Genomic DNA, 22,280 nt, shown 5'->3' with positions numbered 1-22,280 from the left:
CAAATAAGCAATATGAATTGTAATAATGTTTTTTTTAACACTGAAGTTCAAAACTCGATACAATCTTTAAGATTACAAGAGTTCTATGTTTTAAAATGTTAAAATAAAAAAAACAAAAATTCGAAACTTTAAAAAGAATAATTTTTTGTTTATAAGTTTTATCCTAAATAATAATAAGGGCTTATTTTACAAATCTGTCGTCCACGCTAAAAGGCTCTCAAAATACAATTTCGCAAATTAGACAAATATTTTTTTTTACCTGTTATGGTTTGTTGACCCTCCTTCAAATTTCAGTTACCCTCTTGATCTCATGCAACTGTCTCAGCAACCATTCTCTGCCTGTCAACTGATTATCAGAGTAATTATTTAAGAATGTACCATAAAAATTTCAGAACCCAATTTTAAGTATATCCGTAGATAGGGGGAAGTGGGGAACCTTTGAAATTGGGATTTTTCACTTATTTTTAAATAAAATTGAGCCTTATTGTGATATGATTAGATGCACAAACAGATTGAGAATATAAATTATATCACGATAAAGCTCAATTTTATTTAAAAATAGGTAAAAAATCCCAATTTCAAAGGTGACCCACTTTCAAAGGTGCCCCACTTCCCCATGACAAAATAAAATCTTTTGCAAATGATTTTCTCCCCGTCTCATTTTTATAATTTTGTTAAATTGGCGGGAAAGATTAAGAAAAAATACATTGACCAAAAAAAAAAACGAATAAAGCCTTATTCTATTTAGTATTAATAAATTCTTTTCTAGTTACCAATTAATTGTAAAAAAAAACTTATTTTCCTATCTTTCGGAGGATTATCAAGCCAAAATTTTATCAAAAAATATTTCTATACTAAAAACATTGGAAGAAGTTTCAATTCCACGATTTTCTTTCGATTTTCTTAAATGGTTTTCTAAAACGAGAATAACGAGCTGCGAATTTCGCGCAAATTTGGGAGTGCTGCAACGAAGCTCTCCAGTCAACTAATGATTATTTTGTAAATTCGTATTTATTTTTCAAAAAAAAAGAAGAAAAAAATGAGCGACTAATGCCCAACGCACAATAAATTTTATTCAGTAAACATGTTTTGGACATTTCAATGAAAGTGAATGAGATCTACATGTAGTCATCTCGTTCATTCTCATAGAAAATTTAAAAAAAAAACATGTTTACAAACAAAAGTTATTGTGCGCTGGTGATAATGCTCGGGCTTGGGCACAATAACTTTTGTTTGTTAACATGTTTTCAAAATTTCCCATGAGAATGAGCGAGATGACTGGATCTAGATCTCACTCACACTCATTAAAATGTCAAAAACATTTTTACTAAGCAAAAGTTATTGTGCGTTGGGCATAATGCTCAACGCAGAATAATTTTTGTTGGTAAACATGTTTTGAAAAATTTCTATGAAAGTGAGCGAGATGATTAGATTTATATCTGACTCACTCTTACTGAAATATCAAAATATTTTTACAAAACAAAAGTAATTGTGCGTTGGACATAAACATTTATTCTAATACATAAGGCCGAAAAAGATATTAAAGATCATCAAAAATACTATCGATGAAGACAATTTTAACGGAATTCAGATCGTAAAAATAATAATCCTGGTATGATAGCTAAAATTCTTTAAACAACAGGCAGCCTTTGAGTGCTTGCAAAACTCCGAACGCGTGAAAATTCTATTGTGACTTCAATTTTTGCGGGTAAAGAATCCCGTCGAGTAAACTGTTCTTGTTAGTCGAAATGGATAAAATTGGCTCGACACGATTGTTCAACTAACAGTTAAATTGTCACGCTTTTCGAGATCGCCTATAAAGAATCTCAATTACCTAAAACTTCTCTGTGCTTATCACTGATTTTTTTTGCAGTGTAAGATCATCGTTTGATATACAAGGAGTTCCGTAGACTTCTACTTTGAAAGAAATTCTCAGGACCGAAAAAGCGCGCTCGAATTCACTGCTATGACACAGAAAAATTGCATACCCACGGGAGATATCTTTGGCATAAGTTACGAAAAGGCCGTGATCTATGCAAAATATTTTTGTCGACAATTTTTCAGCACTAACGGTTCATAGTAATGCGCGCTTTAAATATACTGCGTAAGAAAATTTGCATAAATTTAGGGGTATTTCAAAAATGATTTTTAAAAATAACTCCCAGTAGTAGGCAATATATGTCAAATCCTTTTAGTCCGTTTTCACTCAAACCGGAACTCCTTGTAGTATTACAATCGTCCTTTTATTTTTGGGAAATCAATTAAGGGAATTTCAACTCTAGCCAACCAATCATCAATCAATCAACTTTGCAATGATGTACCCTTTCAAAATTGTACAATTACCTGCTTACCTGTGTCGAATCAATTTCATCAAATCACTGCAAAATTACCCACAGTGTGAGATCAAAGGGTAAAACAGAAAATTATGTTTTAAGTATTTTTATTGGTTTTTTTGTACCTCCTCTATGATTGATACAAATATTTACAGAATTATTAAGCGATTAAAGTTTATGTTCCTTTTTTTCTTGCAAATAGTATTGCATTTATTTGCAAGTTTTTTTTTCATTCAGTGTCTTACGTTTCAAGAGGGGGAGTAGAGTTTTGGGAGGAGAAATATTGTTCACTTTTTTTTGGAAAATAAAGATAATTCACATTTTTACAGTTTTTTTGCATCTTTAAATAAACAAATTCAACCAAAATTTTACATTTTTTTCATTTACCATTTTTTTTTGGTACCAATAAATTATATTTTCATCAACTTTCAGTGACTTGAGTGGAATTAATAAATAAAATATGTTAAAAATATTATTGATTAAATCTTTCCGGGAAAAATCAATACAAAATAAAAACTATATAAAAATAGACAAAATGAAATACGTTAGGGTTTGTGATTCATCTCACGCGAAATACATATACAATTCTAAAGGATATTTTTTTTTCATCTTAAAACTTATGCACACACACAAAAGACACACACAAATAATTTATTTATAAAAAAAAGAAATTTTGTTCTAAAGAAAATTTTCTTTTTTACCCTGTGTTAAAGAAAAGTTATACAAATAAAAGAAAATCAAATTGTTAATTAAAAAAAGGTAGAATTTTTGATTCAAATTTGGTGCAGTTTTCTCCTAAAATTAAACAAAAAAAATTATAATACTTAATGTGCATTTTTTTCAAATATATTATTATTTTATCAATAAAATAGAATATATTAAGTTTAATAATACATTAAGGTATTTTTTTAATATTATTTTCTTTTTTTTCAAATATTTTATTTTATTTTTCAATAAATTAAGGATAAAATGCAAGTGAAAACGAGCAAGAGAATTTATGCAGCAAGCCTACAGATTTTTTTTCTAAAGGGTTTTCTTTATTTTTCTTTTAGTTATCGTTAAGATACTTTTTATATTTTTTTTTGTTATCATTTTGCTTTTAATCTGCGTTTAAAGTAGTTTTATAATTGGTTATTTTAATGCTTCATTTTTTTTTTCAACAGAATGTTCATTAAAACTAATAAATGAGACGATTATTTGAATGCAAAATGTTTATGGCCTTTTCAAAGTATATTTTTTCAAAATTAACTAATAAAATTTTAAAAACCAAAAAATACTTTGTTTTAGAATATTTTTCTCATATTGTTTTTTTTTTGGTTTTATAAGTTATATATGTCCCTAATTTTCTTTCATATAGTTATATACTTTCTATCTGTCCTTTCTTTTTCATTATATGAAATATATAAGTATTTGTTTATAGATTACAAACTCTATTTAGGGTTTTTCATACTTGTTGGTGTTTTATTGTAAAAGGGAGTCTGCAACTGTAGAAGATTAATTTGTGATTTAGGATTTACTTTAACATTGTTTTCAGAGAGGGCTATATCAGAAGAATTCACGTTTTTTTTTTATTCACTAGTATTAGAAGAGTAATTTTGTGACCAAATGTGTGTGTATCAAAATTTTGATATAGCTACTATTTGGATATATTTTTTGTTTCTAAAATTCTAGTTACGCAGTTTCTCACGCAATATCCTAAAGAAATATTTATAGAAAGAAAAATGCAAGGAAAAGGTCTACGACGAAATTTTCATAAATTATAGACAAGAGGTTAGGTTGCAGAATGAGGTTAGGTTGCGTGTGACATAACCTAGACAACACACATTCAGCAAAATTATTAAACATTTAATTTATAAATCATTTTGAGCATTTGATGTTGAATAAAGATTTCTGTAATACTTTTTTCACATTACGAATTTCAAAAACTTACATTAATTTGAGGTTATATGAAATATATTTGTTGTCCGTTAAACAAAATTCTTTCCTTTAAAAAAATCATATTTTGAATGGCATGAAGCTAAAACTTTCTTATCCGAATGACTACTTTATTATCGTGTTTCTCTTTCTTATTTGAGTTTAATTTGATTAATTTGAAAACAATTAGGTTATATTCTTTATAACCTTAAAAATATACAGTAGACTCTCCCAAATTCGGGCATTTGGGACCGAAATGTCACCCGAATTAGAGAGAAATTCGGGCGACAAACTTATTTAAATGCAACGATTTTTTGTTCATTGGATACTCATATTAATTTTACATAAGGTAAAGTGCCCTTGAGTCGACCGGTTCCTCGACTCGACCGGTCGTCAATTTTTGAATTGTTGATGGTGAATTTCTATAAAATTGTCACTGATTCGTATTTATCTATGGAATAATTGACCTATTGATATTAGATCATACGCCAAATATTAGTGCAAATATAAATACAGTAGACTCTCACTCAATCGGCTCTTTTTCAATCGGACGTCAAATTTTGTTGACAGTTTTCACGCTTAATTATGAAGCTAATTCGCTCAAATTCGCTGTAGTTCTTCCTATTTTATCGTGATTCTTTATAATTGAGCACTTTTTGTGGAATTTTCAGAGGCTTTGACGCTCAATTCTATCGCTAAACCGGATGACATTTTGCCCCATATTCACGATTAAGAGAGAGTCTACTGTAAATTGAATAAATAACTCTACCGGTCGAATTGAGGAACCGGTCGACCTGAGGGCACTTTACCTTACTCATATTTATGGTAAATTTCATGAAAACCCCTTAATAATGCAAAATCACATGATAACTAAGACAAACCATGGCAAAAGTTGAGCATATTTGCTTCATTAGAAAACTTAAAAAATATCGATGAACTTTTTTTTAATTTAACTGTTGCCCGAATAAAAAGTAGTCCGAAATTAAAAGAGCCGAATTAGCGAGAGTACTGTTTATTATTTTATATGTGGCATAATCACTTAATCTCACATTTAAAGTAATTATAATCAAGAATTTAGCCACAAAGAAAAAATACAGATTTTGGAAGAACTTTAAATTTTCAAATGTATAAAATTTTAACCTCAAAAATTTTTGTATATGTTTGATAAATTTTATAAAATCAAAAGACCGTAATAAGAGGAAAATGCATGTAAAGTTCCTCAAATATGAACAACACGACGGTTAATTTCCAAATGTAAAATTTTGAGGTTATGGCAATGATGATTTCCGTGGATTCTGAATTATAATAAATTTTCTCTGGTGTTTTCTTAATATTTTCGTATTATATTAAGTTCTCAGGAAAAATCCATTTATTTAACAATAAATGACAATGATGAATTCTATAAACTTATATTTACATTTGAGAATCGACAAATTTCATCTATGTCCTCCAAATGTTTGAATTTGAGGAACTTGATCATATTTTTGAGGTTATGTGACAAATGAAGAACGGCTGTACCAATTATGCAATTGGAAAATTTCTTCGGATTGCAGCCAAAGGAAAAACTGGTTGTTAATTTTTCCGCATACCATCGACGTTTCATACTTTATTTAAGGTTGTGTTAAATATTTCTCTTCTGATTGAAATTTTCACATTTTCATCCTAAAGTACATCAAAGTTTAACCTCAGAAACTTTCAAAATTATTAAGTGTAAAACAAATTGAAAGCTACATTTTATTAAAATTTTCTACTTAGAATTTTTATAATTTTTACTAAGCCCCAAGAGCTTACAAAAATAATTTCTAACCCAAAAATAAATTTTAGGTTAGAATTTATTTAAAAAAAAACTCTTAGAATTGCAATTTTAAAGAATTGCAATAAAATTCTTATCTCTGAATTTTTTTTAAGTGAGAAAAAATAAATTTACTAAACTTGAAATGCTTTCAGAATTTTTAACCGTAAAATAGTTTTGAGGTTATCATTTGCTAAAAATTACAGAATTGACAGATTTTAAAGATTTCTGCACCATAATTTTAATAAAATTTTAACATATAAAATAATCTAGTGAGAAAAAATATGAAAAATATTATCAATTTCTAATATTTACGATTCCATTGTTTAAAATTTTCAGAATCACATACAGCAAGTAGCTTAAAACGGTTTTAGACTACTAGAATTTCAGCCGAGTTCTCGAATGTTTCGAAATCCTAAATAACAACCACTTTTAATGGTACAGTAGACTCTCGCAAATTCGGCTCTTTTAAGATCGGGCTACTTTTTAATTCGGGCAGCGGTTACATTTGAAAAAAATTTGTTGTCATTTTTCAAGTTTGATTATAATTATCAAATGAATCAAATATGCTCAAATTTGGCAAAGTCTGTCTTAGTTTTGATGTGATTTTGCTTTATTGAGGGATTTTCATGCAATTTACGTTATATATATGAGTCTGTAAACTCAATATCTATATGCACATATGAATAAAAAATCGTTGCATTTCAAAAAGTTTGTCGCCCGAATTTCTGTCTAATTCAGCTGACATTTCGGTCCCATATGCCCGAATTTGAGAGAGTCTACTGTATGTTATAGCTGGGCCTTAGAGCTTTCGATCAATACCAAACTTAAGGTCCCCGACCCCCTGACCGGAGCTATAAAGGTTCAAAATTTTTTTTCTTAAAATGGCCATAACTCCGGTTTTAATTGTCGGAATTTAAAAAGTGAGGGCGTTGTGGAAAGCTCTCGCGAAATGCAACTTCTCCTTCTAACATTGCAAGTTCAAAAAGTTTGTCGCCCGAATTTCTGTCTAATTCGGCTGACATTTCAGTCCTATATGCCCGAATTTGAGAGAGTCTACTGTATTTCGAAATCTAGTTGGTCATTTACCCTTCCAATGCTAAGCCAATTTTTTTTTTTTTAAATCTCGACTGATAAGAAATTAGAGAAGTCAAGCCATATGACTAAACCTTAAAATTAAAATATTTAAAAGTTTTTTTTTTCAATTAAAGTAACATGTTTGTTTTGAAGATTATGTTTAATTATAACCTCACATTCCGAGAAATTTTACGAAGAAAAAGGCAGACGCCTACCACCAAAACTTCTCAGATCAAGTTAATTTTGCTCCTAAAAAAGCATGAAGTTTATCAATTAATATTTTGTAAAGAAAATTATACCTTTCCACAGAAATTTTTCCGGAATTTAGATTTTTCTTTAATAAGATAACCGTCTTTTTTATGGATTATATTTCACATAACCTCAAACCTCTAAATAACCTCTTTTATGCACAACGGACAATAACTTTTGTTTTATAAACAAGTTTTTGACATTTCAATGAGAGTGAATGAAACATGAAACTAGTTATCTCGCTGTCTCTCATAGGAAATTTTGAAAACATGTTTACAAACAAAAGTCATTGTGCGTTGGCCAACACGGCATTGAGTAATATAGGAAAGATCAATTTCGGGTAATTGAAACCGAAATGTCATTAGAATTAGACAGAAATTCGAACATGAAGCTGTTTGAAATCACACGATTTTTTATTTTTTATTATAACTTCCTTGAAAAATCCTAAATTATGAAAAATCAAAATGCAATTAAGAAAAACCATAGTGAATTTGATATTTGCTTCATTAATCATAAATATACTTGAAAATGTCAACGAACTATTTTTTTTTTAATTTAACTAGCGCCTAAATTAAAAAGTAATGTGAAACGTACAGTAGATTCTCGCTCAATCGGGCGAAAAATTTTATTAACAATTTTCACGTTTAATTATGAAGCTAATTTGCTCAAATTCACTATACAGTAGAGTCTCGCTATAGTCCATATTTGGTTTCAAATTTGACACTTGGGTCGCACTATAGTCCATGTAATTTTTTAAAATTATCAACGATTTTTAGTATTGAAATTGCTCGACGGCTTCCACTTTCTTTGCGATTGTGGTACTTGTCCTTGCTCTCTTCATTATGGATCACAATTATCACAACTACTTAATAAAGTTTGCCAAAAATATTAAAATAATTATGCATGTCGCATACTAAAAAACATAACCTAACTTAAAATCAGTGTTTTGAAATCAACGGTTAATAAATTGTGGACTATAGAGCGATGGCCTATAGCGAGACTCTACTGTAGTTCTTCCTATTTTATCGTGTTTTTTTTTTATAATTGAACGCTTTTTGTGGAATTTACAAAGGCTTTGACGCCCAAATCTATCGATAAACCGGATGACATTTTGCCCCAAATGCCCAATTGAGAGAGAGTCTACTGTACTAGCGAGAACCAAATGCTAACCGATTTCAATTTAACTGAAAATATACAGTAGACTCTCGCTAATTCGGCTATTTTTAAAATCGGGCAACAGTTAAATGTGAAAAAAGTTTGTTGACATTTTTCAAGTTTGATTATGATTATCAAATGAAGCAAATATGCTCAAATTTGCCATGGTTTATCTTAGTTCTGATGTGTTTTTGAATTATTAAGAAGTTTTCACTAAATTTACCATAAATATGAGTATGTGAACTCAATATGTGTATGCAGATGAATAAAAAATCGTTGCACTTCAAAAAATTTTTGCCTGAATTTCTCTCTAATTCGGATTTTTGGTCCCAAATGCCCGAATTTGAGAGAGTCTACTGTAACTATTTTTAGGTGAATTCTGCTAACCTTAAAATGACAGTCGCGAGGCAGTGCCCTTTTCATATATTTGGTTAGTATTTTTTGTTCAAAAACTGCTAATCGATTAGCATATTTTTGCTGATCGACTCAGCAAAAATATGCTGTAAACGTTGTCTTTTTTAGCTAACTGTGCTCACTGGGACACTTTCGGAGTATCTATTTGCCGGATTAACTATACTGAAAATTCTAAAGTTCCTCTAGGTTATGTCAGTGTGAACATAACCTCACTGTGCAACCTAACCACATTGTTTGTTTTAGAAAATTCCGCTACTTTCACTGGGATGAATTATATGGCTACGAGGAAAAAAAGGCGCCACACGATATTTGCAATAACATGCCCCTTCATTAATCATCAAGACAAAAATACACAAGTAAAGTATCATAATAAATAAGATTTGTCCAGCTAAAAATGTTTAACATCTATAATCTATTAGTGATAACTATAAATATATACTTCTTTATTTCAATATATATATTTTTTAGTTTGATAAACTCTTAAATATTTTAATTTTCTTGTGTTCTTTCTTTTTTTTTAAATTATTTTCTCGTCACTGTGAGATTTTTTTTCAGGGTGTTTTTTTTCACGTGTTTTCACTCTTTTCAAAATAAAATCCTTCTCGTTTTATTTCCTTTTTATCTGCTCACAAAAAAAATCCATTTTTCACCAATTTTTTTGGCTCCCTTCCGCTCCATCACTTTCTCTCACTCTCTTCCCACTTCCTGCTTTTCTTATTTATCTCTCTTATCGCGCCTTCCACACTTGATCCTCCAATGGTCACAATCTCTCTCTCTCTCTGAATTTATTTACAACACTGTAGTACACAAAAATAGTTTTAAAATTCATATCACTATAATTGAGGCATTTATCATCCCTTCCTCTCTCTACTTTCTTCATCGTCAGTTTCTCCGTGAAAATTCTGCATTCTAAAACCAACATAAAAAAGTGTTTTCTTTTTGGAAAATTAAACTTTTCCACCTTTGATTTTGTTCCTCTTCCTGCAGTTTTTTGTGTTAAAATGTGTTTTAGCCTCATCTAACAACAATATAACAATTTTTTTTTTAAATAAAATTTATACCATTTTTCTTTTGATCATTCGATCATCCTAAAAATACCTTTCTTTTTTTTTAAATTAAACAGATAAAAGAGAGTTCTATTTAAAAAAATAAAATAGGAGGGGTAAAAAATAACTCGAGGCTTTGAGTTTCTTTCAAATTAAGAAACTCCTCTAAAAAAAAAGTATTTTTTTAAACTTTGAGGTAAGTAAATCACCTCCACAATCTCTGTCTTAATTTGTCACATCACTCTTGAGATCTCTCTCCCGGAAGAATCCCCTTTCCGTTTTGCACTCGCGAATGGTGACGGTTTCAAGATTAACCGTAACATCTGTGATAAAAACCTGATCTGTTACCCGGGATTTGGGTAGCCAGAGTTTGGGGGAGGCTGTCTTGGGAGAGAGTGGAATCTCATGCACTTTCTTGATGGTGTTATTGTTATTTTTAGGCTGGGCATTTGCCACAGCCTTATTTTCTGGCTTCTTTCCATCGTCACTGGGTTCCCGGACAACACCCTTGGCTGGTGCCTTTTTGGACACTGGTTCCTCAGCCTGTGGCTGTGGTTCAGGTGCTTTGACCTCTGTATTTATTGGTGTATTGGATTCAGGCCGAGATGCTGGAGTTTCCGGAGATAGTGGAGCACTAGGTTCCGTCCGACTCGGCACTGACACTGTCAGTGGTTTGAGAGCAGGTGCCTCTGTTGTGACATGAGCTACTTTGGCTGGTGGACCGTCCGAAGACGTCTTAATGGTCACCCCAATCTTCCCCGATTCCTTCGACAGAACTTCCGCTTTGCGCTTTGTACCCGCCAAATGCTCCCTAAGCGGCTGATCTTCACTACTACTTGAATTTGTGTCCACCAAATCGGCCAAAATACCCTTTCCTGTACTGCTAGATACTGCAACACCCAAGAAACCACCCTGAAAATCTCTCCGAATCCCCAAAAATCCCTTCCCCACTCACCTGTTTCTCTGTGTGACTTTTCTTTGTGTTTATCCTTGACTTTGTCCACTTTGTCTGTTCCCACTGGTTCATCAACAAGTGTCTGTGCATCTGTCTCTTCATCTTCTGACTCCAGGTCACGCTCTAATGCCCTTTCCTTCTTCTTCCCACGCTTTCCGGGCGTCGATGAACCCTTCTGCGATGATTGCTCATAGATATCAATGAGACGCGTATCGAGGATATTCTCCTCTGGCTCCCACGTATTGTGCCTTTGACTCCATCCTTTCCACTTCACTCGATACTCCACTTTACCCTGAAAAAGACCATAGCAATTCTCATTGTATCCCGCGGAAATCTTCCGGACAGCATCATTCACGGATGCCCCGACAGAGGGCACCCCATTCCATTAAATGTCACATTCGCCATCAATTTCCACCAAATGCTCAACAAAAATCACAAATTACACGGAAATAGACCAAGTAAAACCCCTCATTCAAGGTACTATCCAACCTGGGAATGTTCCTAAATACAAAAGGGTAAAGATTCATTGGCCAGGTGGGCAGGAAATGGGTAAAAAGAGAAGAAAACTATCCCCCACTTTCAACAATGGCTGCGTTTTCCCCCATGTCAGGGCCAATATTTTGCCCGAAAAACACAACAAATGCCGCTAAATTGCACAGGTTACTATCACTTGGACATGCAGTGATATTCAAGGGATACAAATTAATCAGAGGTAACATTCCCTGTCCAACAATACCTTACCTTTCTGATCCTTTTCTGAATAATTCTCTCAGCAGCATAGACGCGATCGTCGCTTCCATTATCCATTTTTCCAACACTCACCACACAATTCTCACGCCAATTTACGTAATATTACTGAAACACTGTCACCCACAATCCGAGGAGGCCCACCCAACACTGGACACAGCACAAACCCAACAGTAAATTGGGCAGAATCCGGTGAAAATCCAAGGTGGTCACAAAACAAAACTTCCGTCACTGGAGGAACAAGTTAAAAATTCACACGCGATATTGCGTCGCAATAATTCCGGGATAGTACACTTAGGATGATTTGGTCCTCTTTCGCAGCCTGGAGGATTCAAATGAGGAATACACTGAACGTAACGTGACTGATTCACGCGTCCCCGTGAGCTCTTGTCAGGCGGTGGGGGGGCTTGAGGTGTATGCTTCGAGAAGATGAGCGAGAAGAGCTTGGCGATTTTCGCCTCCGTCCGTGGAATCTTGACTCTTTCTACGAAGATACTGAGAGCAAAGCAATTCCTTCTGGCTTTTGGCCATCAAATGTGCAACGGAGACATGTATGGTTGTCTCCATTGCTCCAATGGGCAATAGAGCATCTCAATTTTCCACCCCAAAATCCCATTTGGAGCATTCCTGATCACTTCACTGCTACCCCAATATCCTTGATAATCTCAATAGGCTCACGATTTAAGTGTTCCCTGGAAGAATCACCTAAGATTTAGACACAAAATCCTCCCTCAAAAAGTCTCATGTTTCCCCGAGACCTGTGCGCCAAAACGAGACCACAATATTCCAATTCCTGCATCACTCTTTTTACCACCTTTCTCTGTCTTCTTTTATTATTTTTTCATCACCGTCTTTCTGCCCTACAAACTCCTTCTCCTTATCTCTCATCCTGAGGCAACCAGCACCAGCAAAAAAAAACTAGAGGAGGACGAAATCATTCTGAAAACGGGATAAGAGAATTCATCTAACAATGGAAAAACTATTTCACAAGATGAAATCACGGGAAAATCCATCAATTCTCTGTCGATGAATCATCTGCCAGGGTATTGAGTGGGTGGTTGGTTCATCAGTCGCATTTTACAACAGGAGCACCCTCTCGCAAAAGGGATGCCCTCGAGTGGAAAATTTGGCGCGCAGAGGAAATTTCCAGAAAAACACCCTCCCAAGGTGACCCGAGCACACTTCTGACCAAGTTCTCGCTCCTCCAGGTGCCTAAATTATTTTATTTATGATCCCCCAGAGCAGATGGCAAGACGAGCAAAATGCAACTCTAATCCCTTTTCCACATGAATTATCTAATTCTTTTAGTCTTTTTTTTCTCTCTCTTTGGCGCGTCTTCGAAACGAAAATGCACGCACCATTTGAATAATTTCCTTTTCTCTACCAAAATCCCAATCTCGTCTTCCAATAGCCCATGGGGATGGAGATTTGCTTTCGTTTTCATTTGTCCATTCACAGCTCAAACTCATTGATTGATTGGGATTAAAACAGCGTGGGATGTTTCTGTATCGTATTTCCATATCGTATCGCATGGTTCTTTGATTGACTGGCTTATCTCAAGGTCGAATTTATCTTTAAATTTGAGACAATCATTTAATCTTCTTGTTTACTATAGATTCATTTCACTTTATTAAAAAAATGAAAAAAATATGTTGGATACACTAGCAACACGTACTAATTTAATCAATATCTATAATATATAATTATTGCGATCTTTTACGGGCTTTAGACCTGAGACTTATACGGGCCTCAGACCTGAGACTTAGCCATATGGCTTAACCCTTTAACGACGAGACAGTTTTCGCAGACCGAAAATCAGCAATAAAAATGAAACCAATGAACAAAATCAGTAAAAGGTCTTATATCTGGCCTTCGATAAGCCAACAGAGTTTGATTTGGTATATTTTTTGTCTCTGTGAACGATAGGGACAAAAATAGCCTAAAAACTTAAGTAATTTTTCTAACAATACTAATGAATGATAATTTTCAATCTAATGAAAAATAATATGTTTGATAATTATACCTTCTTTTCCCAAAACGGTTTTGTTTAAAAAAAAATTGGAAGTATAAAAAATATTTAAAATTATTTTTCATTATAAGAATTAAAAAATTCGTCATTTTTGAGCTTAAAAATTTGCTATATTCCAAATAGCTGAAGACTTCCAAGAAATATCCTAGATTCCTTCGACCTTCTACTTTGTAATTACGTACACACATAAAGAAAAGGTAACTTTAGGTAGTCAGGAAAAATTATTTTCTTTATGGGACACCGGTGTTCCAATCGTCCTTAAAGGGTTAACTGCTCTAATTGTTCAACAATCAAGATTTTTTGAAAAATTTACCTTAAGATTGGATTATTAAGAACAAAATGGCCTATTAAATTCAGAAAAAGCAATAAAATTGGTTGCTATTTAGGATTTTGAGATATTTGGGAACTGGGCTAAACCTCTAGTCTGAAGACCGCTTTAGGCCGTCTTCAGCCTAGAGGTTTAGCCCAGTTCCAGAAGGTCTGAAAATCTTAAAACAACCAATTAATTTGCTTCTTTAGAATCCAATAGATTATTTAGGTTTTATAAAACAATTCTAAGTCAAAATTTTATGAAAAATCTTGATTGATAAGAAGTTGGAGAAGTTAAGCCATATGGCTAAGCCTGCCGAAAATAGACACAGGCTGATCCTGGAGAATACTCAGCTCGAAAAATTTGGCGGTGAAGGATCAGCCCAAATTATCATACACTGAGTATTTAGTATCAAGGATTAGCGTTTTCAGCGTAAATTTCTAGTAAATCTCCACACTTTGATTGCTGAAGGATTTCTTAAGAGCATTATCAATGGATTTTTCGTACAGGAAGGAGTACTCTGACCTTCCCGCTTTTTATTTTCAGTACCGGCGCTGATGTCGCCTAATCCCCGTAATTTCACTAAACCTCATGAATTTAGAAGACCAGCCTGATCCTCCAAATTATGGGCTGATCCGTGAGTGTATCGACATCAATCCTCATTTTTCGGGCTGATCCCTAAGTCGATCCCTGTGTCTATTTTACGCTTTAGGTCTGAAGCCCGTATTAGCCATATGGCTTAAATCCTCTAATTCTAATTTCTTCTCAGGCAAGATTTTTTAGTTAATTGTTCCTTCAGATTGGATATCAAGGGCAAATTATCCATTAGATTTGGAAAAATCAACAAGATAGTTTATTATTAAGATTTTTGAAGCCTGCGGAAACTGATGGGCTAATTCTCCAATCTGAATTCAGTATTAGAACCGTAAACGTAAATTGATCTTCAAAATCAAAACAAAAAAAATGAGCCGAGATACACAACAGCTAGTTATAAAGTGTAAATATAATTATAAGGATGTTTAACAGCAACAGCAGCCATAGCTGTTCGTTTGTAAGTGAAGAGCGTATGGCCTATTCGACACATGTCAACCCAGTTGACGATCGAGTCCTCCCAATCCTTATCTTTATTCCTAATTTTTATTCAATTGAGGTTTAACCCTTTAGCGACGAGGCACTTTTCACGGACTGAAAATCAACAATAAAAATTAAACTGAGAAACATAATCAATGATAAGTCTTACATCTAGCCTTGGAAAGTCCAACAGAGTCTGATTCTGTGTATTTTGCGTCTCTATGAACGATAGGGACAAAAATAGCCCAAAACTTTAAGTAATTTTTCTGACAATACCAATGAATAATATTTTTCGCTTTAATGAAAAATATTACGTATGAGTATTGTAGTTTTTATTTCCTAAAGGGTTTTATTTAAAAAAAATTGGAAGTATAAAAAATAAATAAAATCAATTATGAATTTGAGAATTTAAAATTTGAGCTTAAATATTTACTACATAGCAAATAGGTAGACTTGTAAAAAATATTCTAGATTCCTTTAACCTTCTACTTTACAATTATGTACAGACATAAGAAAAAAATAACTTTAGGTAGTCAGGAAAAATTATTTTCTTTATGGGACACCGGTGTTACAATCGTACTTAAAGGGTTAAAATTTAAAAACAAATGTCCTAATATAATAAAGCATCCTAGATTAGTGGAATAGGTACTAAAATATGTGATTTGATAAATTCATAAATTACCGGCCCATTAGCGGTTCAGACTTTACCGAGATTTTAAGATCTTTCAAATGATTCCATTTGCTCTAATCGGTTAAGAAATACTCTTTTCAGAGACGATTATTATCCTTGACTTAGGGACGTGTTTTCGAGATACCCCGAAACAAAACATATTTTTGAAATGATTCAAACGGTGCTCCTAAGATCCAAGTTGGTATCTCTTACCGTTCAGCCTATAGATCGTCTTAATTTATTTACCATATTTGTTTATTGAGAAAGTACCCATCACTTTCGAACATTTACCAATATGGCAAATTCAAGAGTTTTTTAATTTTCGATTTCTTTTATGAACTGGTAAGATGTTTTTTAGTTCTATTTGATATTTAGCTTTTTTTAGATAATTAGTAAGGTTTTTCTCGAAATTTGCAAAAATTATTTTCGCCAAAGTTTTCCATGTTTCTAAAACTAGAGCCTATTTTCTTGGGTTATAGCAAGTTTTACTTTGATTTGTTTAACAAAATTCATTGTCATTTGAAGTGCCACAACTCTCAAATATGTGACTTCTGACAATGCCACGTAAGCTGAAATGGCAATGTCACGGATATAGAATAGCATTTTCGAAAAAGTTCTCCTAAGATTTGAACCCAATTTGTCATATGGCATTGCCAGAGCGTTACAGAATTCGCCTTTAGATCCTTTTACAAAAAGTATCAAAACTTTTATTACTTAATTTTAAAAAAAAAAGACAACTTTCTTATTATTATGCAGTTGGGTAAGGCTTCTGGTTCTAAAAATCTTATTGGTTATGTTATAAATAATTAAAATTAAATAAATATATTAAATTGAAGTATATTTCAATATATTTTAAAATAAAATGAAATTTTAAATTTCAATGGATTGAATTTCATTAAATTCACAAAATGTGCCAGCGCCAATAAAAAAAACAGTTTTTTTTTTTTAATTTTTACTTCGTTATCCTTACGCGTAGACAGGGTGCGCGTAGATTACCCTAAAAAAATATTTGTTAGGTAATTTATAGAAACAACATCTTTAGATAATAATCTTAGTAATTCTTAATCCTTGAACGAACCAGTGATGGGTCCTGAAATTTAGAGAGTAAATAAATTTTTACGGCCAAAAAAATTGTTTATATTTTTGAATTACAGGTGTGCCACTGATTTTTAAGGGTTAAAGAAATACCCTTTTTTGATAATTGAAATAGCAATTTCCGCAAATAAAAAAAAAACATTTTGATCTTCAAAACCTTGAAATGGTAAAAAAAACTATTTTGGACAGTAAATTACTCAAAATATAGGTCAGAAATCACTTGGTTGAGATGCAAAGATAAATCATAACTTCATAATTTTCACCTCGCTTAAAGGCATTAAAGCTTAGAATAATATCACTATTTTTAAACATTAAAAATCCCAATAAATAATTTAAATGGTTTCTGATAAAGTTTAAAAAAATTATCTTTTAGGGTAGAATCACATTGACAGTAAAATGCTCGTCGTATCCTCACCGTATTTCGTTAATTTACGTATTTTCATTGCAATTCTTACGCAAATTCTCGATTACCGTATTACCTTATCTCATACTCAGTGGCACTAGGTGAAAATAATATAATAAAATTTAAGAAAGAAAACGAAAATTCGATAAACGGTGAGTAAAAAAAACTGTGAGAGAAATCGTAGTTTTTTTTGCTCACCGATTATCGCATTTTCGTTTTATTTCTTCAATTTTGTTATATTATTTTCACCTAGTGCCACTGAGTATGAGATAAGGTAATACGGTAATCAAGAATTTGCGTAAAAATTGCAATGAAAATGCCTAAATTAACGAAATACGGTGAGCATTTTACTGTCAATGAATGTGATTCTGCCCTTAAGCTGACATTTCTACACTGAGAAAAAAGAGGCTGCGATTAACTTTTTTTCGTCATTACTTTAACACTTTTTGGGTGTAAAAATATATCAACATTTTTAATGTTAATTTTACACCTTTTAAGGGTAAAATCAACATGAAAGAAGGGTAACTTTAACCCATAATACACCTAAAAGGGTAATATTTATACCATATTCGGATTAATACTGCAGGGTAAAATCAACATTTCCGGAATGTTATTTTAACTTTTTCGGATTTCTCTCAGTGTAGCATTTTCCAGCCTATACTTTTATGCAAAGAGAATTCGCAAAAAAACCATGTGATAAATTTTTGGTTTTTTAAATTTTATCATTTCTTTTACAATCAAAGACATTAATTTTTAACTTTCTTGATGAAATGATAAAAAATTATCATATGAATTTACATAAAAACGTAATTTCCTTGTTAACCTTTTTAAATAAACTATTCATTTTTTGAAGGGAGTATAAGCTTTTAAAAAAAATATTGTGAAATTTTAATGAGACTTTCTTGGAAACCAAATCACCAAAAAATTATGACTTCGCTAACTTAGCATCAAACATCGATTGTCTTCCAAAGTCGCTTTGCTTCTGCGCTATTGTATTTTTACGTTTAAACAAACCCGTGTACGTTGTACAGGTGAATTTTATTTTAATTAACTTAATAATATGTTTTATTTTTTTCACTCATTTGTCACTGTTGTCTATTTCCTCAATCGTTGAGACATCATGTCTTCGATTTGACTTGATGGCAGTGAAATATTCAGAAGCATTTCTTGTCGCCCTTCTTAAATAGACGATGAAAATGATGGTGGAAAATGTGGGAGAGAAATAATTTTGGAGAATTATTATTAGATTTCGAGAGGCTGATTAAATATGGAGAGGGTCCCTCTTTTTCAATTTCAGAAGGCACTTCTTATATGGGATGATGAGAACATGAAGGAGAATTATACCCAGGCAATTGAAGTTACATTTCACTATATATCCTCTTTTTCTTGTGGCTATCGCAATTGGGAAATGGGTGAGTCGGTAAATGGGGTTCTGGGGGCAATTTTTGCTAAAGAAATAGATATAATGCAGACCCTTGTGAGCGTGCGGAAGACATTCATCGGCCAGACTGAGACCCAAGTGTCGGGACGAACGTGCGGTGGAAAGATGCAAAAGAACCCGAGAGTGAGTAATTGGTGAGTGATTGTGGATAGTCTATCGGGCACGAGGCTAGAAGAGCCAGCTTTTGGGTGAGAATAGGAGGCATTACCAAGAGATGAAGAAAAAAACTGAGTGCTCGAGCTATGGAACAGTTGTCGATGGTTCCAGCAGAAGTAGCAGATGTTTGCCTTTTATTCCATTTTTCTGCCTCTTCTCTCGCATTCACTCGCCCTGGTGATACCTGGGACGATATATTTTATATTTCTTCTCCTGTGACTTGCCATCCACCACGTCCTAATAATTATTTTGTGCCACAAGAGAGAGAGAAGAAAGTGAGACACTTCTTTTCATTGTTGTAAATATACCTCCCCGAGCTCCAAAGAAATGAGCTGTTCTTGCAATAAAATAATTGCTAAGGGATCTCAGGTCAATATTCGCATTAAATCCCACATGGTTATTTTAAATTGAGAATTTTAAAATAAAGATTAGTCACAATGAAATTTTTTTTACCCAAAGGGATTTACCGTTAATCAGCCATGTTTCCAAACAATATTCGTTTTCAAACATCAAATTTCTAATTTAAATTAGACAATTTAATAAATATATAGCATTTTTTTGATTTAGAGCAAGTTTATCAGTGTGGTACTATTTATTTGTAGCAAAGCTTTAAAATTTACACTGAAATTCCAAATTGAAAACATTACGAATTCCATACAGATAAATTATCCACTTGTCCACTTAGTTTTTGGTAGATTACTAACAGCGGCAATAGCATAAGAAAGTCAAGGTAAAGAATTTTATGTTTTCCTGTCCTAAAAGGATTGCACCCTCTGACGAATCCGGAGGGAATCCATCTCCTTGACTTTCTTATGAAGTTGTAGTAGTTGTAGTGTTCCCAATAATTGTACAATAATATTTAATGAGATCTTTAACTTACGTTCCTTACATTACACCATCAACGAATAAATTCTAACAACTAAAACTGCTTAAGATAGATAAGATCTTTAAATAATTTTAAGTCGTTGCAAAATTTATTATTTAAATATCTAGACAGGGAGGTCAGAGATGGTCAAGTTCTTTTTTGCTTGAATGATGTGAGTCCCAATCCCAATCCAACTATTACTAAAGTACTGAAATTTAAATGCGATCAGAGCTATTAGTACCAAAGAGCCCAAATTATTGAGAAATTTAATGGCACAAAATTGTAATACGTTTTCCATATTTTGAGTTAACACGCCATTACAAGAAGCGGGAACAACCTATTTAATCCTCGATTCAGTTATTTAATCCTCAATATAGGAATCCTACAAGAAATACGAAACAAATCAGAAACGTTTAGAAATGTGTGCTCCAGAGGACGGACACTTTACGCTGATATAGAAATATCTAGAAACAATACAGATAACGATGGAATTTATAGTATCACATAGTAACAAACATGTACATAAAAGGGAATACCTATAGTGAGGTATATTAAAGATACCTTGCGAATTCTCTGGAAGTTTCACCGCAACTGCAAATTCTGCTAGAAAGCTTTTCATGTCTAAAATTAGGATGGTTCCTGTGACACAAAGTCATATGATTTTACGGTACTGATACTACTACAAACACTTGATACTTCTACTGAACTATCTTCATGTAACTCTTCCGCATCTTTTGGGATTTTAGCTACCCAAAAAAATATAGTTATTATGAGGAAAACAATTTTTTTTTTATTATTTTAGAACCCATAAAAATCCAGTTCATATCGATAACTACAAACTATACGAATGACCAAGTCTAGCATATTTACGTAGGTTAATTCGTGAAATTCGTGAAATTAGCTTACTCGCGTAATGGTGTAGTTCCAAAAGAGTTAACATTTAATCCTTTTCTCATGTCATCTCTTCTCATTTGCATAAACTTCAATTGCATTCTTAAATAAATTTTGAACGATATAAGCAAAAATGTAAGCTGATCTAAAACCGCAGTAAAACTTTTTCCATAACTTTGGTTTAAACTTTTAAACTCAAGTTAAAAAGTTTCCTATACTAAATATTGGATGATTGCATAAGTTCGTAGGACTCCCATATGTAAATTTCAACAGATATTTTATTTTAGAAATATTATTTGTGTAATCGAGGATATAGTCTCCATTGATCTTAACACTTGTCCTCGAAAGATGTATAAGTTTATCAATTCCATTTTTTTAAGGAAGTGCCTGTTTTTTCTTGAAGAAAGTTTCGCAAGGTCGTCTTTTATTGTGCATAGATTGGAACAAATGGTAATCTGAAAGGTCAATATCTGAAGAATATTTCAACTAGAGAATTTCCTATTGCAATTCCTGTAATTTTGGCAGCGTCCGTTATTAGTCGCACGATTAAGTGTTTTCATTTTAGAAGATCATGCCCTATCTTTTGGCCAAAATTGGACATTTTTATTAAGCAAGCGCATTGAATATAAAGTATTAGGCACAGTGCTTATCTTCTATGGCAAATATTCTTAACGGCAAATATTATTGACTTCTAGTCTCTGTCGAAATTGTCACGAGATATATTTTTTTATTTATTTCTCCACTTCTCTTCCCAACCCATTCGAAGTTTTTTAAGTTTCAAAGTTTCTGAATAAATGTGACTCATCAATGTATTTTATAAACTAAGCAATTTTTCCTAGTTTTTAAAATATGGGTGCGATTAATCATTTTTATTGAGAAACATAGGAAAAAAATTTAGTCATTATGAAGCTTGGGATCCTACGAAACATGAGCACTGTCCCCTATAAAGTTGATTTAAAGTCACAAACTTCTAAAATATATACTTCTTAACTTATTTTGAATTTTAAGTATGCTTTTATGATTTAAGAACCAATTCCAATCGGTACTAAAATTAAACCAGTATGAAATCTAAATCAGTATTAGTGAAGAAAAATTCGTGCAGTGCTCTATCTCGTGAGTTCGAGCATTCAGAAAAGCTGGGACGCTTTGCTCCTGCTTTATTTATTTATAATATATTATAATTGATGAAAAGTACTGTTGAAATGGCAAAATGTCGTGAAAACATATTAAATAATGCGAAAACAGTTTTTAGTGAAGTTGTCTATTTTTTTAATTCATGAATAACACCATTTTGAGAAGTCACATTTGCTTTACTCTTACACTGAGAAAAAAAAGGGAGTGCGATTAACTTTTTTTTCCTCATAATTTTAACACTTTATAGGTGTAAAAATATATCAACATTTTTTAATGTTAATTTTACACCTTTTTAAGGGTAAAATTAACATGAAAAAGGGTAACTTTAACCCCTAATACACCTAAAAAGCATAATATTTACACTTCTCTCAGTGTAGAAGTTCACTCTTAATAACTTTCTCTTATTGGTTTATTTTTTTTCACAAATCAAAGGGTACTTGTTCACTGGTTATTGGTTAATACATTTTGTAAAGATAATTTTGACTCATTATTACTTAAAAAAAGGGAAAGTGTCTCGGATTAATACAAAATGG

At 32.3% G+C, this 22,280-nt stretch overlaps 3 protein-coding genes across 6 annotated transcripts in view; 1 reads left to right on the top strand and 2 right to left on the bottom strand.

The window, feature by feature from the left end:
* The window catches only part of LOC129804471 (heparan sulfate glucosamine 3-O-sulfotransferase 5), a 271,187-nt gene that overhangs the window by 144,338 nt on the left and 104,569 nt on the right, over positions 1-22,280 (top strand). The gene's annotated exons all lie outside the window — the stretch shown is intronic.
* Positions 9,348-12,215, bottom strand: LOC129804475 (polycomb group protein Pc). 2 transcript variants are annotated; one of them, XM_055851806.1, is made up of 4 exons: positions 11,677-12,194; positions 10,936-11,227; positions 10,190-10,870; positions 9,348-9,952 (listed from the first exon to the last, which is right to left on the bottom strand). In XM_055851806.1, exons 1-3 carry the CDS (start codon positions 11,740-11,742, stop codon positions 10,206-10,208), a joined length of 1,023 nt encoding a protein of 340 aa, XP_055707781.1. In that variant the 5' UTR covers positions 11,743-12,194; the 3' UTR covers positions 9,348-9,952; positions 10,190-10,205. The 2 variants fall into 2 exon arrangements, with proteins under 2 accessions (XP_055707781.1, XP_055707779.1); XM_055851804.1 differs by having other exon boundaries at positions 9,348-10,870; positions 11,677-12,215.
* Positions 9,348-22,280, bottom strand: part of LOC129804452 (pre-rRNA-processing protein TSR1 homolog) — a 59,411-nt gene continuing 46,478 nt past the window's right edge. The window contains exon 5 of one of the 3 annotated variants that reach the window (XR_008751991.1): positions 9,348-9,843. The gene's annotated coding sequence lies outside the window, so the exon portion shown is untranslated. Of the gene's footprint in view, positions 9,844-12,275; positions 12,375-13,287; positions 15,207-22,280 lie in introns of those variants that run through there. The other 2 variants (XR_008751985.1, XR_008751986.1) reach the window with 2 other exon arrangements.

Source organism: Phlebotomus papatasi, chromosome 2 (genome assembly GCF_024763615.1).
Source record: "Phlebotomus papatasi isolate M1 chromosome 2, Ppap_2.1, whole genome shotgun sequence".
Taxonomy (NCBI): Eukaryota; Metazoa; Arthropoda; class Insecta; order Diptera; family Psychodidae; genus Phlebotomus; species Phlebotomus papatasi.
Note: the sequence above shows the minus strand (reverse complement) of the source record. Positions and strands in the feature narration are given on the sequence as shown.

What these genes read in the sequence shown, in the direction of transcription:
- LOC129804475 (XM_055851804.1), bottom strand. Translation starts at nt 11,742, where the DNA reads ATGGATAATGGAAGCGACGATCGCGTCTATGCTGCTGAGAGAATTATT. An exon ending in TTCAGAAAAGGATCAGAAAG is followed by an intron (nt 11,228 to 11,676) that starts GTAAGGTATTGT and finishes GGTCTTTTTCAG; the next exon opens with GGTAAAGTGGAGTATCGAGT. An exon ending in AAAGTCACACAGAGAAACAG is followed by an intron (nt 10,871 to 10,935) that starts GTGAGTGGGGAA and finishes TGGGTGTTGCAG; the next exon opens with TATCTAGCAGTACAGGAAAG.